This window comes from Lepus europaeus, chromosome 11 (assembly GCF_033115175.1).
Source record: "Lepus europaeus isolate LE1 chromosome 11, mLepTim1.pri, whole genome shotgun sequence".
Taxonomy (NCBI): Eukaryota; Metazoa; Chordata; class Mammalia; order Lagomorpha; family Leporidae; genus Lepus; species Lepus europaeus.
The window spans coordinates 71,530,670-71,547,748 of record NC_084837.1 but is presented as its reverse complement, the minus strand read 5'-3'; the positions used below and the strand labels follow the sequence as shown (position 1 = coordinate 71,547,748).

The 17,079-nt window shown below is 39.4% G+C and overlaps 1 protein-coding gene across 1 annotated transcript in view; it reads left to right on the top strand.

Moving 5' to 3' along the window:
• The window catches only part of ATP8B4 (ATPase phospholipid transporting 8B4 (putative)), a 281,261-nt gene extending 265,808 nt beyond the window's left edge, over nucleotides 1-15,453 (top strand). Inside the window, exons 26-27 of the mRNA XM_062206643.1 lie at nucleotides 1,946-2,076; nucleotides 13,030-15,453. Coding sequence (XP_062062627.1) covers nucleotides 1,946-2,076; nucleotides 13,030-13,311 — 413 coding nt within the window. The 3' untranslated portion in view covers nucleotides 13,312-15,453. The remainder of the gene's footprint in view (nucleotides 1-1,945; nucleotides 2,077-13,029) is intronic.
• Nucleotides 15,454-17,079: the final 1,626 nt, after the last annotated feature.

Below are 17,079 nucleotides of genomic sequence, written 5' to 3'. Positions count from 1 at the left end.
ATTGTACTCTATATTTCAAAATGATTTCCAGTCAAGGCTACTAAGCTTTGCACAAGAGGGCTATTGCTATACTTTCCCAGAAATTTTGAAATCTCTAATGTGTGGGAGATAAGTTGGTAACAGCAATTTTCTGAGCTCATCTCCACAAACAAGAAAGGAGAGATGTATGGTGACAACCTTTTTGAGCTCAATCATGCAAAATTAAATTTTACGTCTATACTCAGTTGAGTAATTCACTCTAGAAAAATGATTCTTGGAAGACTGATTCATGGAGGAAAAAAATAGGACCAATGCTAAGGTTAGACATTCCACTGATGAAAAGGCACCCGAAAGTATAATTCCATTTGACTTCACACATACACTTAAGAATAGTGTTCTTGCACACATAAAGAATATTGTTCTTTAACTTTGCAGAAATCTTGAAATTGTAGCTATCATATTTAATAGGTAATGTTAATACTTTGTTTACCAAAGGATTCCAATGATGTAGAGACATGTTGGTTATGAATAAGATTAAGAAAGGAAAACTATTTTTAATTTTTTGTTTGATTGTTAAATCAGAAAGTTCCTTGCATTGACTACAAGACTTCCTGTCCTCAGACAGCATTCTAATGTGCACCAAGAGAGTGGAATGTCTCCACTGTAGAAAGTAATTTATGTAGGGACCACTCTTTTTAGCTAAGCACATGCTTTTCCAGGAATTAACTACTAAGCTCCAATGAGACTTTTCAAAAATTAGAACAACATTGGGGTTTAAGAAAAAAAATTTTTTTCCTTAGTAGCCAGCAGCAAGCAAGAGTGTGGTTTTAAAGTGAAGCTTGTTTTTTCCAGCCATGCCTGGAGGTACTGAGTTTCAAGGAGCTCAAAGAGACATTTAATTTTTAAGTCAAATTTGTTTCTGCCCATGGCCGAAGACAGCTGGAATCTGCTGCTCTTTGGTAGGCAGATTTTATGCTCTAATGCCAGAAAAAGTAGACATAACAATAAGCAGCCAACCCCTCATACTCAAAGCCCATTTGAATGGTGTTAACACTTGAGTACTGAGAGAGGAGACCTAGATAATTTGGGTATCATGATAAGTTCTTAGAGAATGAACAAGGATAAAGATTCATTTTGGTGCTAGAAGTAGGGTTGGCGTCTTCCCCTGGAATGTATCTGTCTGTTGTACTGACCCTTATTTCCTTGTTTAAAGAAACATCAAAGTATGTGAGATGGGAGTATAAAGTAAGGAAACTGGTGTCAGGCTTGGAAATGAATTTCAGTGTCCTGTGGCCCTGTTATGTTGGATGGCCACATCAGCAGTACCCCCATCCCCCTCTTCCCACCTTCCAAAGGGAGATGCTCCAATCAGTGATGCCTCTCTGTTCTCCTTGGAATCTGGAGTACCTCATAACCAAGTTAACATTAAAGAGAAAGAAAATCCCTTTGAGGCAGGTTTTCTGGGACCATTGCCTGGAATTTAAGTTTGGCCCTGCAGTAGATAAAGCTCACCTTTCATAAAAAGTTGGCATAGTCAGTCAACAAGATCGTTATTTGAGATTTTCCCTGCATCCAGGACATTTATTGTGTAATTTGACATGATAGTTTCTAGTCGAGAGTCCCTGAAGGTAAATGTGCCTTTTAAAAATATGGCTGCTTTATAGCCAAGAAATTGTAAGACGAGATGAGGGAATTGTGTTTCATGAGTGAAGCTGGACTGAAACTGGATTAGAGAATGCTTGGCTCAGGTTGGCCATGCCAAGCAGTTTCTAAGAGTTACCTTAGCACTTTTTTCTTCTCTTATCACCTTTGAACATACCATATACTTGGGGTGGATATACTCAGTTGTCCTCCATAGGTAGTTCAAAAACTCATCCCTCAAAAACAAATTACAGAAACAAAGAAACTACTAATTTATAATTCAGTTCTATATATAACCTCAGTATACACTTCTCTCTAATAATAGGAAATGTATGGCATTCCTTGACCCAGAAGTGCATCTGGCTTGTAATTCTCTTAACAACAGTGGCTTCAGTTATACCAGTGGTGATGTTCAGATTCTTGAAGCTGGATTTATACCCAACCCTGAGTGATCAGGTAGGTCGCAGCACTGATGAGTGCTTGGAAACTGGTTCATGGCTCTTGGAATGGTGTGTGCTTTTATATGATTGGAAGCCCAGGGAAAGACTAATGAAGTTCCCATGAGCAAATGCCAATAGGTGCCTGGCATCACATCACTGTAAATGGGACTGCCCACATCTTGAATGTACTAGTCTTGGGTATCACTGAAGAAAAGCATCTAGACTAAATAGGGTGGGGAATCATGAAATACAAGTTAAGTTGGATATGTTTAAAAGTTGCCTTTTTAAAAAGACAAGCTTCAGGGAAAATTATTGACTTGTGGGCAAGTACAGGGTACAGTAAAAGAGAAAGAATCAAGGTAAGCACAAACAGGGCTCTAAATTTTATCCTCCGCCTGTGGCGCCAGCATACCGGGTTCTAGTCCCAGTCGGGGCGCCCAATTCTGTCCCGGTTGCTCCTCTTCCTGTCCAGCTCTCTGCTGTGGCCCAGGAGTGCAGTGGAGGATGGCCCAAGTGCTTGTGCCCTGCACCCGCATGGGAGACCAGGAGAAGCACCTGGCTCCTGGCATGGATCAGCGTGGTGCAACGGCCGCAGCGGCCATTGGGGGATGAACCAACGGAAAAGGAAGACCTTTCTTTGTCTCTCTCTCTCACTGTCCACTCTGCCTATCAAAAAAAAAAAAAAAAGGAATGTAAATGTGGAGCTGGCATTATGGCACAGTGAGTGAAGCCACTGCCTTTGATGCCAGTATCCCATATGAGCACTGGTTTGCATCCTGGCTGATTCACTTCCAATCCATCTCTATACTAATGTGTTTGAGAAGGCAGTGGAAGATGGTCCAAGTGCTTGGACCCCTGCCATCTACGTAGAAGACCTGGAGGGAGTTCCAGGCTCCTGGCTTCAGTCTGGTATAGCTCTGGCCATTTGGGGAGTGAACCAACACACCTAAGATCTCTCTGTCTCTCCCTCTACCTTTCAAATAAAATTATGTAAAATTGTGGGGCCAGTGCAATGGCACAGCAGGTCAAAGCCCTGGCCTGAAGCACCGGCATCCCCTATGGGCACTGGTTCTAGTCCCGGTTGCTCCTCTTCCAGTCCAGCTCTCGTTTGGATTGTTACGCCGATCCAAAGCCAGGAGCCAGGTGCCTCTTCCTGGTCTTCCACGTGGGTGTAGAGGCCCAAGCAATTGGGCCATCCTCCACTGCTTTCCTGGGCCACAGCAGAGAGCTGGACTGGAATAGGAGCAGCCAGGACTAGAACCCAGCACTCTTAAGGGAATCTGGTGCCGCAGGTGGAGGATTAACCTAGTGAGACATGGCACCGGCCCCTCATAATTTCTTTATCCAGTCTTCTGCTGGTGGGCAATTAGGTTGATTCCATATCTTAGCTATTGTGAATTGAGCTGCAATAAACATTGAGGTGCAGACAGCTCTTTTATTTGATGATTTAATTTCATTTGGGTAAATTCCGAGGGGTGGAATGGGTGGGTCGTGTGGTAGGTTTATATTCGGGTTTCTGAGGAAACTGTCTTCCATAGTGGCTTTACCAGTTTAAATACCCACCAACAGTGGATTAGTGTGACTTTTCCCACATCCTTGCCAGCATCTGTTGTTGGTAGATTTCTGTATGTAAGCCATTCTAACCAGGGTGAGGTGAAACCTCATTGTGGTTTTGATTTGCATTTCCCTGATTGCTAGTTATCCTGAACATTTTTTCATGTATCTGTTGGCCATTTGGATTTCCTCTTTTGAAAAATGTCTATTGAGGTCCTTGGCCCATCTCAAGTGGGTTTTTTGTTTTGTTGTGGTAGAGTTTCTTGACCTCTTTGTAGATTCTGCTTATTAATCCTTTATAAGTTACATAATTTGCAAAAAATTTTTTCTCATTCTTTCAGTTTCCTCTTCACTTTACTGTTTCTTTTGCAGTACAGAAACTTCTCAATTTGATGTAATCCCAATTGTTAATTCTGGCTTTGACTGCCTGTGCCTCTGGGGTCTTTTCCAAGAAATCTTTGCCTGTGCCTATATCTTGCAGGGTTTCTCCAATTATTTCTTTAATAATTTGACGGTGTTGGGTCATAGATTTAGATCTTTAATCCATTTTGAGTGGATTTTTGTGTAAAAAGTGTATGGTAGGGGTCTTGCTTCATGCTTTTGCATGTGGAAATCCAGTTTTCCCACCACCTTTTGTTAAATAGACTGTCCTTACTCGAGGAATTGGTTTTAGATCCTTGATCAAATATAAGTTGGCTGTAGATGTTTGGATTGATTTCTGGTGTTTCTATTCTGTTCCATTGGTCTATCCATCTGTTTCTGTACCAGTACCATACTGTTTTGATTACAACTTCCCTGTAGTGAGTCTTGAAATCTGGTATTGTGATGCCTCCAGCTTTGTTTTTGTGTACTGTATTGCTATATCTATTCGAGGTCTCCTGTGTCTCCATGTGAATTTCAGCACCATTTCTTCCAGATCTGAGAAGAATGTCTTTGGTATTTTGATTGGTATCACATTGAATGTATAAATTGCTTTTGGGAGAATGGACATTTTGATGATATTGATTCTTCCAATCCATGAGCATGGAAGATTTTTCCATTTTTTGGTGTCCCTTTCTATTTTTTTCTTTAAGGTTTTGTAATTCAAATCGAAGAGGTCTTTGACTTGTAGAGATCTCTAATGTTCTTGGTTAAGTTTATTCCAAGGTACTTGATTTGTTTTGTTGCTATTGTGAATGGGATTGATCTTAGCAGTTCTTTCTCAGCCGTGGCATTGCCTGTGTATACAAAGGCTGTTGATTTTTGTGCATTGATTTTATATCCTGCTACTTTGCCAAACTCTTCTATGAGTTCCAATAGTCTCTTAGTAGAGTTCTTTGGATCCCCTAAATAAAGAATCATATCATCTGCAAAGAGGGAAAGTTTGAGTTCTTCCTTCCCAATTTGTATCCCTTTAATTTCTTTTTCTTGCCTAATAGCTCTGGCTAAAACTTCCAGGACTATATTGAATAGCAATGGTGTGAGTGGTCATCCCTGTCTGGTACCAGATCTCAGTGGAAATGCTTCCAACATTTCCCCATTCAATAGGATGCTGGCCGTGGGTTTTTCATAAATTGCCTTGATTGTGTTGAGGAATGTGCCTTCTTTTTTTTTTTTATAATTAAATCCAATATTTAACTTTTATTTAATATAAATTTCCAGTGTACAGCTTATGGATTACAATGGCTTCCCCCTCCCATAACTTCCCTCCCACCCGCAACCCTCCCCTCTCCCGCTCCCTCTCCCCTTCCATTTGCATCAAGATTCATTTTCAATTCTCTTTATATACAGAAGATCAATTTAGTATAAAGATGTCAACGGTTTGCCCCCACATAGAAACACAAAGTGAAACATACTGTTTGAGTACTAGTTATAGCATTAAATCACAATGTACAGCACATTAAGGACAGAGATTCCACATGAGGAGCAAGTGCACAGTAGCTCCTGTTGTTGACCCAACAAATTGACACTCTAGTTTATGGCGCCAGTAACAACCCTAGGCTATCGTCATGAGTTGACAAGGCTATGGAAGCCTTCCAAGTTTGCCGACTCTGATCATATTTAGACAAGGTCATAAAAGACAGAGTGAGGATAGTAACCAATGATCCTAAGAGTGGCATTTACCAGGTTTGAACAATTATACAGCATTAAGTGGGGAAGAGGACCATCAGTACACACAGGTTGGGAGTAGAGCCATTGGTGGTAGAGGTTATGATTACAAAGGAATGAGGCCCAAGTACGCTAGACAGAGTCTAGAACAAAGGACAGAGTCTTTATTAGAAGAGCTAAGAAAGGTGCTGTCTAAGCTACAATTAAGTTTTCTGATTGAGAGGCAAATAGAACCTGACAGAAGGGGCTTGATAATAATCTGGTGGGCTTTAGGCCTTGTAAGTTAAGAGGCCCAGACCTATCTATCTCTTCACATGGGGTACATCCTAAGGGAGGTGTGAACCTCCTAGGGGAAGGCACTCTGTTGACTTTCATTACTTGGCTGGCCTGGGAGGAGAGCTGGCCAGGTAAAGGCAGGTGGCATCTCTAACAAGAAATTTACAGTTCTGCCTGCAATGTTGCTGACCTTACTTGGCTGTCCCCTCAGCTACAGTGGTCACTTTGGAAGTTGGGCTGAGTGAAGGGCTTTTCAGCTTAGAGCCAATAAGATCTGTGGCTCTGACCTGGGCATCCTTCGACTCCAGGGCAGGTCCATGTCCATTGATCCAACTCTTGGCAGAGCTGCCAGGGCTCTTCACAAGCTGACTTCTGCTGAAGCCCATGCTTACCACATTGAAAGCCACTGCAGTGGACTGGCCTGTTGGGTCTCCTTGAGGGCAGATCACTGTACAGATCAGCCATTAATAGGCCTGCCACCCATTGCTTCTGATGCCTAGCTTTCTTTGCCTCCTGGTTTGTGTTAAAGCAGACCAGAGGATGCAAGTCAAGGGAGTGCCCATGTCCCATTTCTAATCTTCAGTGGCCTGAACTACAAGTCTATAGTCACAGGCATGTTCTGTAGTAGTTTTTCTAAGGTAGACAATGCCCATGAGGAAAATTATATTCTCACTTTAAAACTTTCTTTCCCTTTGGTCTGAAAGGGAGGTTTTTTCTACTTACTGTATACTTCGCTGATGGCGAAGTGAATCTAGCTATGAGATTATTATTTAAGTTCTTATTTTGGCTATGCTATTACAGAAAAATGTTAGCCATCTCTTTTATAAGGTCTAAAGATTAAATTGTACATCCTACAGATTCCTTCATAATAGAATTAGTTTCCTACCTTGAAGAGAATAGAGAAATGAAAGAACAAGTTGGGCTTAGAATAGAGACATGAGGGAGCAAGTCCTAGATCGCTTGCTGACAATAGCAATATTACATGAATACTTAGCAAACCGTTTCAACCATTAGATAACAACTTAAGAAAACATTTACCAGAAGGTCCAATGCCTTCTATAAATTTTAAGAATCATGTATTTGAAAACACCTCTTAAATATCTAACATGGTGTAGTTTGTTTAGCCAGTAAACTTAAGCACAACCATCTAAAATGTTTTTAGTTTCTTTCTACCAACTAGTTTAAAACATATGATACACAGATTCAGGTCACACAAATTAAAATGTATCTTTGATTGATTTTAGCAGCTTAAATTTATGGACAGTCTTATCTATAAGCCATTTAAAATAAAACTCTTAATAAAATTTCCCCATGTGGACATACAATATGTACACACACATAACATAGCATAATAGACCAATATAGCAATTTTAATAATAGCTTTTAAAATCTTTAACTCTTTTTGTAGATTGCCAATTGATTTGAATTGCTTTTTGTTTTTAGTAACCTCAGTTAACCATACTTTCTCTCAGTTGGTACTGTTAATACATTATTGGCTTCATCTGTTTACAGAGCCATCCCAAAGTACTGAATACAATAGAAGTGGCTGGGAAAAGTCCATAGGAACCTATAGGAGGACAGCTAAACACAGAACCAACAATACTTTAGTTTTATGAGCAGCACATCATATATAACTATGGATGACAAAAGACTTTAAGTCGCCATGTTTGAGCCTTCTTGGCATTCTTGACAGGCATTCAAAAAATCAAAGTTTCAAACAAGCTGGACTCTAAAATTTCCAGAAAATCCTGGACTTTGGTTTTTCCAGTTTGGGCGCAACTGAAAAAAATCGAAGGACCTATATCTCTCATCTTATAGAGACACCAACTAATCAGGCTATTTGGATTATATTAGAAGTACTGTCAAAATGTGACGTGGTACCAAATTTTAAGTTTCTATAATGGAAAATGCTATTAATACAAATGTTTGAGAATTAAAAAGTCTAATGATCTTGTGTTACTAGACATGATAATTATCTTAATGAGAAAGCCCCAGAGGCCTACAGGGTTAAATACTTGTAAAATCCTACAGGTGCTTTCAAAAATACTGCGAAGTAAGCAAGTGCCTCTTGTTGGCTGATGAGTTTATAATTTTAAACATGGAATGTGCCTTCTATACCCAATTTGCTTAGAGTTTTCATCATGAAAGGGTGTTGTATTTTATCAAATGCTTTCTCTGCATCTATTGAGATAATCATATGGTTTTTCTTCTGCAGTTTGTTAATGTGGTGTGTATCACATTGATTGATTTGGGAACATTGAACCACCCCTGCATACCAGGGATAAATTCCACTTGGTCTGGGTGGATGAATTTTCTGATGTGTTGTTGCATTCTATTGACCAGAATTTTATTGAGGATTTTTGCATCTATGTTCATCAGGGAAATTGGTCTGTAATTCTCTTTGCTACATCTTTTTCAGGTTTAGGAATTAAGGTGATGCTGGCTTCATAGAAAGAATTTGGGAGGATTCTCTCTCTTTCAATTGTTCTGAATAGTTGGAGAAGAATTGGAGTTAGTTCTTCTCTCAATGTCTGGTAGAACTCAGCAGTAAATCCATCTGGTCCTGGGCTTTCCTTTGTTGGGAAGGCCTTTATGACTGATTGAATTTCTGACTCAGGTATTGGTCTGTTTAGGTTTTCTATGTCTTCATGGTTCAATTTAGGTAGGTTGTATGTGTCCAGAAATCTATCCATTTTTGACAGATTTCCCAGTTTGTTTGCATCCAACTCTTTGTAGTAATTTCTGATGATTCTTTTTATTTCTGTGGTGTCTGTTGTTACATTCCTTTTTTTCAATCTCTGATTTTATTGATTTGGGTCTTCTCTCTCCTTTTTTTGGTTAGTTGGGCCAATGATGTGTCAATTTTGTTTATTTTTTCAAAAAAAATCTCCATTTTGTTGATCTATTTTAATGGTTTTTTGGGTTTAATTCTTTTGATTTATTCTCTAGTTGGAGAAGAGAAATAATCAAAATTAGTTTGGGTTTGGTTTGCTTCAGTTTTTTCTTGATCCTTTTGATGCATTGATAGCTCATTTATTTGGTGCCTTTCTAATTTCTTGATGTAGGCACCTATTGATATAAATTTTCCTGTTAACACTGTTTTTGTTGTATCCAATAAGTTTTGATATGTTGTGTTGTTATCTTCCTTTTCTTCCAGGAAGTTTTTTTTCTTTTGATTTCTTCTATTACCCACTGTTCATTCAGGGGCATGTTTAGTCTCCATGTGTTTGAATATGGTCTAGGGATTCCTGAGTTGCCAATTTCCAGCTTCATTCCATTTTGGTCTGAGAGGATGCATGGTATGATTTCTATATTTTGAATTTGCTGAGACTTGTTTTATGGCCTAGTATGTGGTCAATCCTAGAGAAAGTTCCATGCACTGCTGAGAAAAATGTGTATTCTTTAAGTGTAGGATCTATTTGGCCTATAGTGTCAATTAAATCTGTTGTTTCCTTGTTGATCTTCTGTCTGGTTGATTTGTGCATTGCTGAAAGTGGAGCACTGAAGTACCCCAATACTATTGTATTGGAGTCTAAGTCTCCCTTTAAGTCCCTTGACATATCTTTTAAATAGCCTGGTTCCCTTTAATTAGGTGCATATACATTTATAATAGTTACAACTTGCTGTTGAATTGATTCCCTAATCATTATATATTGTCCTTCTTTGTCTCTCTTAACAGTTTTTGTGTTAAAGTTAATTTTGTCTGATGTTAAGATGGCTACACCAGCTCTTTTTTGGTTTCTGTTGGCATGGAATATCATTTTCCAAACTTTTACTTTCAGTCTGCATGCACCTTCATTGGAAAGATGTGTTTCTTGTAAGCAGCAAATAGATGGGTTTTGTTTTTTAATCCATTCAGCCAGTCTTGTGTCTTTTAACTGGAGAGCTGAGGTCATTTAAATTCAATATGACTATTGATAAGTAGTGACTTTGCCCTGCCATTTTCCCCAAAGGTATTTCTAATATATGCTTTGAACTTCCTGTGATCTTTTACAGGGAGATTTTCTTCCTTTACCTTCTTTCATATTGATGGCCGTGTTTCTGTGTGTAAACACATCTGTAAGCTTCTTTTACAGGGCTGGACAAGTGGTGACAAATTCTTTCAATTTCTGTTTGCTATGAAAGATCTTTATTTCACCTTTATTCACAAATGAGAACTTTTCAGGATATAATATTCTGGGATTGCAGTTTTTTCCTCTTAGTACTTGGGCTTTATCTTGCAATTCCCTCCTAGCCTGTAGGGTTTCTGAAGAGAAGTCTGCTGTGAGTCTAACTGGAGATCCTCTGAGAGTAATCTGGCATTTCTCTCTTGCATATTTTAGAATCTTGTCTTCATGTTTCACTGTGGTGAGTTTGATTACAATATGTCATGGCAAGAATCTTTTCTGGTCATGTTTATTGGGAGTTCTGTGTGCTTCCATAACTTGGATGTCTCTTTCTCCAAACCTAGGAATTTTTCTGCTAGTATCTCATTAAAAAGGCCTTCTAATCCTTTCTCTCTCCCTGCCTTCAGGAACTCCTAGAACCCAAATGTTGGTTTTTTTAATAGTATTCTTTAGAATCCCAACAGTATTTTTTAGATTTCTAATTTCCTCTTCTTTTCTTTGGTTTGACTGTATACTTTCCTGTGCTCTGTCTTCTAAGTCCGATATTCTCTCTTCTCCTTCACTGATTCTGTTTTTAAGGCTCTCAACTGCGTTTTTTATTTGTTCTATTGAATTCTTCATTTCATTTAGATTCCTCCTTAAGATTTCATTTTCATGAGAGAGATTTTCTTTCATGTCCTGCATGGATTTCAGTAGTTCATGTGTTTTTCATTACTACTAAATATTCTTATCAGTGTTTTGAGTTTCACTTCTTGCATTTCTTCTATCTTGTCTTCTATTTCTTCTTCATAATCTTGTATTGAAGGGTCATGTTCTTTTGGGAGCATCATGTTGTCTACCTTATTCTTGTTTCCTCAGTTGTTGTATTTGTTGTTTGGCATTTTTGAAGATACTCTTTGGTTTCTTCTTTTTTTTTTTCCCCCACTGTGTTGGCTTTTCTTATTGTAATATGACTCTGTAGGTAAGTGGACTGTCTGCTTTCAGTCCTCTCTAGAGGCTTGTGGTGGGTGTGGCCAGAGAGCTCTGTTTTGTTCTTCAGAGTTAAGGGTGTGCCTAAAGTGACACACCCAGGTTTGGCATGGTAAATCGTCTCTTTTTTTTAATCAGAAGGGAAGTAATTCTGCTCAGTTGAGCTCTTCTTCCCAATGGTGTTTAGTGTCTGAGCGCTAGCCTCAGTGGGTATAATATTCGTCTGCTATGTCCCAAGGAGCATACAAAGGGTCTGTGCAGTCCTCCATGTAAGCTCAGATTCCCCTGCAATGTCTCTCACTGGGTACCCAGGGCCACCTGAGCTTGTGATGTCTCCCACCGAGACTACTCAAGTTTCAGCCACACTGTGAGTTCTTCCACATACCCTCAGTTTTTTTTTTTTTCTTCACAGTCCCAGTTCAGAAGTTCCACACATTCACTAGGTCTCAGCCGCCTGTTATTATTCCCCACCAGAGTCAGGTTTCTTTGCTTGGCTAAATGCTGGGTGCAGCCCCAAGCTGGCACAGCTGTTACATATGTCCAAAATAGTGCCTGCTCTATTGGCTCATGTGCCTGTGTAAGGTGAGTGGAGAGAGAGAATCGTGTCCATATCATCCCTTTTATTTTTTCTCTCTTCTAGTTAGGCTGGGTGGACTTTCCCCCACGTGGTTTCAAGCCTCATTCCCTCTAGGCTCTTCCTGCAGCTTTTCTGCCAGTGTCTCAGGCCACTGCCATCTCATCTCACCTCACTTTCCAGCACTGGTGTGGAGGCTCTTGGCAGCTAGAGTTCCAAGCCCTCCACATAGGTCCACCATGTCCCTCTAATTACAGAAGCGTTTCCTCTGCCGTTTTTTCCCTAACTCTTCCCCGAGACTACACTATCTCCACTTTTATTAAACTATCTTCTCCTGGACTATCAGTAAGCTCCCTCCTTAGTCTGCCATCTTGGAACCACCCCTCCCTGAGCTCATCTTGATATATACCTAGGAATTGAAGTGGTGATGAGCTGAAGTAAGAAAGATGGGCTCATTTTTCCTATCCTAAGTCTGACTGTAATTTCTGCCTAGAGGTTCTCTCCTGACACAAAGGTCAGAATCCGAGTAATTTCCAAATCACAGAATACAGTTGCTTATACCAAACCTCAGGTCTTTTTCTCCTCAACCTGACCTAGAAATGACAGAAGTATTAGAAATCCACCCAAATGACATTGAGCCCTTCAAAAGGCTATGTAACAAGCAAATAAACAATCAAAGCCCTCAAAGACTCATGCTATTTTTATCTACCCCAAGAGTTTAACATTTTGGGCTCTATTTTCTTAATTTTCTCCTAGTCTAGTTACTGTTGGCCAGGGATCCAGAAAGGTGTGGGACTAAAAAATGTCATGCTGAGTTAGGAAACCTTCCTGCAACATAACTATGATCCTCTACCATCAAGCTGAGATGAGGTGATGATGAAATTGGCCTATTTATTGTTCACCTACTAGTCAGTCTTTCTAACGACTGATTTATTTACTTAAGAGGCAGAGTTACAGAGAGGGAGAGACAGAGAGAGAGGTCTTCCATGAGCTGGGCTGATCTGGAGCCAGGAGCTTCTTCTGGGTCTCCCACACAGGTGCAGGGGTCTAAGCACTTGGACCATCTTCCACTGCTTTCCTAGGCACATTAGTAGGGAGCTGGATCTGAAGTGGAACAACCAGGACTCGAACTGGCTCCCATATGGGATGCCGGTAGCCCAGGCAGATGTTTAAACTACTATGTCACAGTGCCAGCCTCTTTAGTCTTTCAATAGGAATAAAAATTGATGAGTATGAGCTTTTAGGTAGAAATTTTCTTGGTTTTAGTTTTAAGACTTCTTTTGTAGTGAAGGTGAATGTTTGTGTTTTTGTTAACCAAAAAATGCTTTCATTTTACAAAGTGGCTCGCTGCCTGTAGTCCATCATTTGGATGCTTCATCTCACCTGTGTCTGTTCTTTTTAGATTCGCCAGTGGCAGAGGACTGAAAAGAAGGCAAGGCCCAGGAGGAGCCAAAGATCACAGACCCGCAGGTCAAGCTCAAGAAGATCTGGCTATGCTTTTGCTCACCAAGAGGGCTATGGAAAGCTTATCACATCTGGAAAAAATATGCGAGTGCAAAGTCCACCCCCACCATCAGGGTTGGAAAAGACACTTTATAATAGCACTAGCAGAATTGAAAATTTATGTAAGAAAACCACAGACACAGTGAGTAGCCTTAGCCAGGACAGAACAGTGCAACTGTGAGTCAGGATGAATTTGAATCATGAAGTTATCTTTTCCCTTCAGCTGGAGCTGAAATTCAGCTGGTCCAGAGTTTGGGATCAGAGGCGAGGGGCAGGGCAGATTGCTTCATTTAAATCTGTGGCAGACAGTGGCCAATGCTAGCCAAATCCTGTGATTTCCAGGAAACCAGGCCAGGTGATCTCTGCTAATTTGTGATTTGGTGGACAAAACCCTCACAGTACAAGCACATTTTTTTTTATTCAACCTTGAACTTGAGAATCTTATTTATGGAGAAAAACTCATAAATCCACATAAATACTGAATGGATTCTCAGATGGAAAAAGGGTGCATTCCAAAGGCATACTCACATATCTGAACTGAAAAGCATGCTTGTCAACAGATATACATGTATATGTGAGAGAAGCCTTTCCCAAGACTGTCAAGATTTGAAGTGTGTACTATGGTGCTTTTGAACTAAATGGCATGTCATTCTGTAGTCCTGATAGCTACTCAGGACAAAGATCACTTTCATGCCTGAAGAAAAGTACATTGGTATTCTTCATTTTAATTTATTATTTTTTTTTACTAGAGACAAAGAAGACTATACATCTATACAGGGAGCTAGGCTGGTAATTTGGTCATTTATTCAAGAAATTCTCAGAGTGACATGTAGGGATATATTCATGAAATGTCAAAGAGAGTTTCTCTAGTAAATATTCTTAATACTTTCCAATGACTTACATAGCAAACTCAGGGGTAATTTGCTAAGTATGACCCAGAACCACTAATGGAATCAGCCAACCAGTGGGATTTCACACTTTAATGGTGGTGTTTCATATATTCATTGGGAAAATACTTTTCACATTTCTAATTTTAAAAGCTTCAGAATTGAAATCAAGTAAATTAATAAACCATCTCTTTGATAACTATTTAAATATGCAGGGATTGGTCTTTTAGATTTAGGTACTTTTGATACCCAGTTGTCTTGTATATAATTTAAATGTGTAGAACTTTGTATAGGAGGTTGGTTTTTTTGAGATGTGCCAGCCCAGGTGTTCAGTTCATAAGTGAGTCAGCAGGGTGTCTGCTGTAAAAGAGATCCAGGAAGATCTGTGTTTAAATCCCAGCTCTGTTGCATGTTACCTCTAGATACTTGCACAGGTATTGTGCCTTCTCTGAGAGTCAGTTTCTTCCTCTGTAAAATGAGGATGTATTAACTACCTCGTGTGGTTGTTTGGTGTTTATCAAAGCACAGATTCTCCAAACATTGAAAATATAGTTTTCCTATAAATAGATAAGTTAAATTCTAGTCAACCCAGCATCAGAATAACAGAGTCCTTTGAAGAGAATATGAAGAATGAGAATTTAAGTGATCAATGGCAAAGGCTTTAATGAAATGAAATTGCTAAGTCAGTTATAAAACTGGTAGTGTCCTATAGGGAAATAAAAGTATAACTGTAGAGGTATATTTCTCTATCAGGAAGCAAAAGTCGATCATCATACTCTATCAGTTTTCCACAAATCAACCCTTAACTTGACAAGGTTGTTAATCTGATCCCTATTGAGTTATTAGTCAAATAAAGTTACATTTCCCAGGATAGTCAGTGAACCTTTGAATGGGTTTGATAAGTAATGGCCTAGTGTGATACTAATAAGTCACAATCTTTTGTTTTTTTTTGTCTTAACCTCTAAGTCTGGGATTTTTTGAATGCAATCAAATGACATAACATGTATATAAGAGCCTAATATAGTGCTTCAACCATAAGAAATTCTTATAAAGATTTCCCCATGGAACCAGCACTGTGGTGTAGTTGGTAAAGCTGCTGCTGGCTGCAGTGCCAGCATCCCATATGGGCACCGGTTCGAGTCCTGGCTGCTCTTCTTCCCATCCAGCTCTCTGCTGTGGCTTGGGAAAGCAGTAGAAGATAGCCCAAGTCCTTGAGCCCCTGCCACCTGCATGGGTGACCGGGAAGAAGCTCTTGGCTCCTGGCTTTGGATCAGCACAGCGCAAGCTGTTGCAGCCAATTGGGGAGTGAACCAGCGGGTGGAAGATCTCATTCTCTCTCTACCTCTACGTCTCTGTAACTCTACCTTTCAAATAAATAAATAAATATTTAAAAAAATGATTTCCCATTTTCCATACATGCCTACCTGCCTAGACTTACCCAGATATTAATTTTCCATGTCACTAGTTTCAGTGTGTTTGCTCACTTTTTGTGACATTTTTAAAAATCTGAAAGCTGTTAGTAAATGTTTTCTACTACTGATGTCTGATGTTTTGCTTCTTCTTTATTGGGAATTCACTGGGAGGAATTTTTGTTGCATTAGTCCATTGCATTTTTTTCTCCTCTCTTTTGTATGTCTAGGAAATATATATGTAGTATTATTAGCTTTGGAGTCAAGTATAAAATGAACCAACTGGATACATGTGTAAGGGTTGGGAAAGATTAGAAATTGTTGAATTTTATAAATTCAATTAAAATTTTAGTATATGTGCTGCCAAAGTGAGCATAATAAATTCAATTAAAATTAAATAAGGCTTTTTATAAACAAATAGTGTACATGATTATTGGGAAACATGTTATCAGCTAACTATGGGCCTATGAGATCATCCAGTGCAAGATCATTCAATTACAAGTGCAAGAGATTGTTTTGAACTAAAGATGAAAAGTTTGAAGAGTGGCTGGTGACAGTGGGACCAGGAGGTAATAAAATTTAAATTTTACCTAAAAGTGATCAGATTATTTAGAAAAATATCTTTTTTTTCTAGATCCCAGATTTAAGTTGGAAACTTGTATTTTTAATGTCTTAATCTTCATTTTGAGGTATTGTAGGTAATCACAAATCATCTGCCTCCAGGTGTACATCTCTATGGGGGAGAGACAGAGGTCTGAAGAAAGTGAGAGAGATAAGGTGAGAAGGAAGGAATAGCAAGGTACAAAAGGTTTTCCTATTACACATTTCTTGAGGTGATGTGACTGCATTTGAGATTCAAATAACAGAACCTTCTTTACATTCTGTGTGAAATCAAAGTCTTACTGGAGGAGGGGTAGGATCTCTGGCTTCTCATCACCCTATTGCTACTGATTTGTGTGAGCTGGACTATTTCAGCCAATGTCTCTGGACCTTAAAATCTCATCCATCAATGCAGGAATTGGATAAGATGGTCTCAGTGAACCTTTCTCTTGTGCCCATTCTGTGAGCTGCTGTTATTGTTGTGGGGTTGGGGTGGAGGTGTGTGTGAGGGAGTTGGGAGAGAGAGGAGAGATTGAACTGGATGCATTCTTGTGGTCAGAGCCTGGCTCTAGCACTGATTCTGGCTCCTGTGGGTATATCATTTGCCTGCTAACTACCTCCAATTACGTTCAGCTGTGCGGAATTACTTCCCTTTTAAATCAAAAAAAGAGAGAGAGATTTACCACACCTAACCTGGGAGTGTCATCTTTGACACACCCTCAACCCTGAGGAACCAAACACAGCTCTCAGTCCACACTCATCTCAAGCCTCTAAGGCTCCACTGAAAGCAGATAGTCCACTTAATATAGAGCCATAGTGTAACAAGAAAAAACACCACAGTGAAGAAACCAAATATCTCCAACATGCCAAACAACAAACGCAAAAACCAAGCTTACAAGAACAAGGAAGACACTATGACGCCCCCAAATGAAAAAGACACCCCAATTCAAGATTATGAAGATGATGAGATCGAAGAAATGCAAGAAGCGGATCTCAAAAAATTGATAAGAACATTAAGAAGTTCTCAAAAACAAATTCTTGAACTACAGAAAT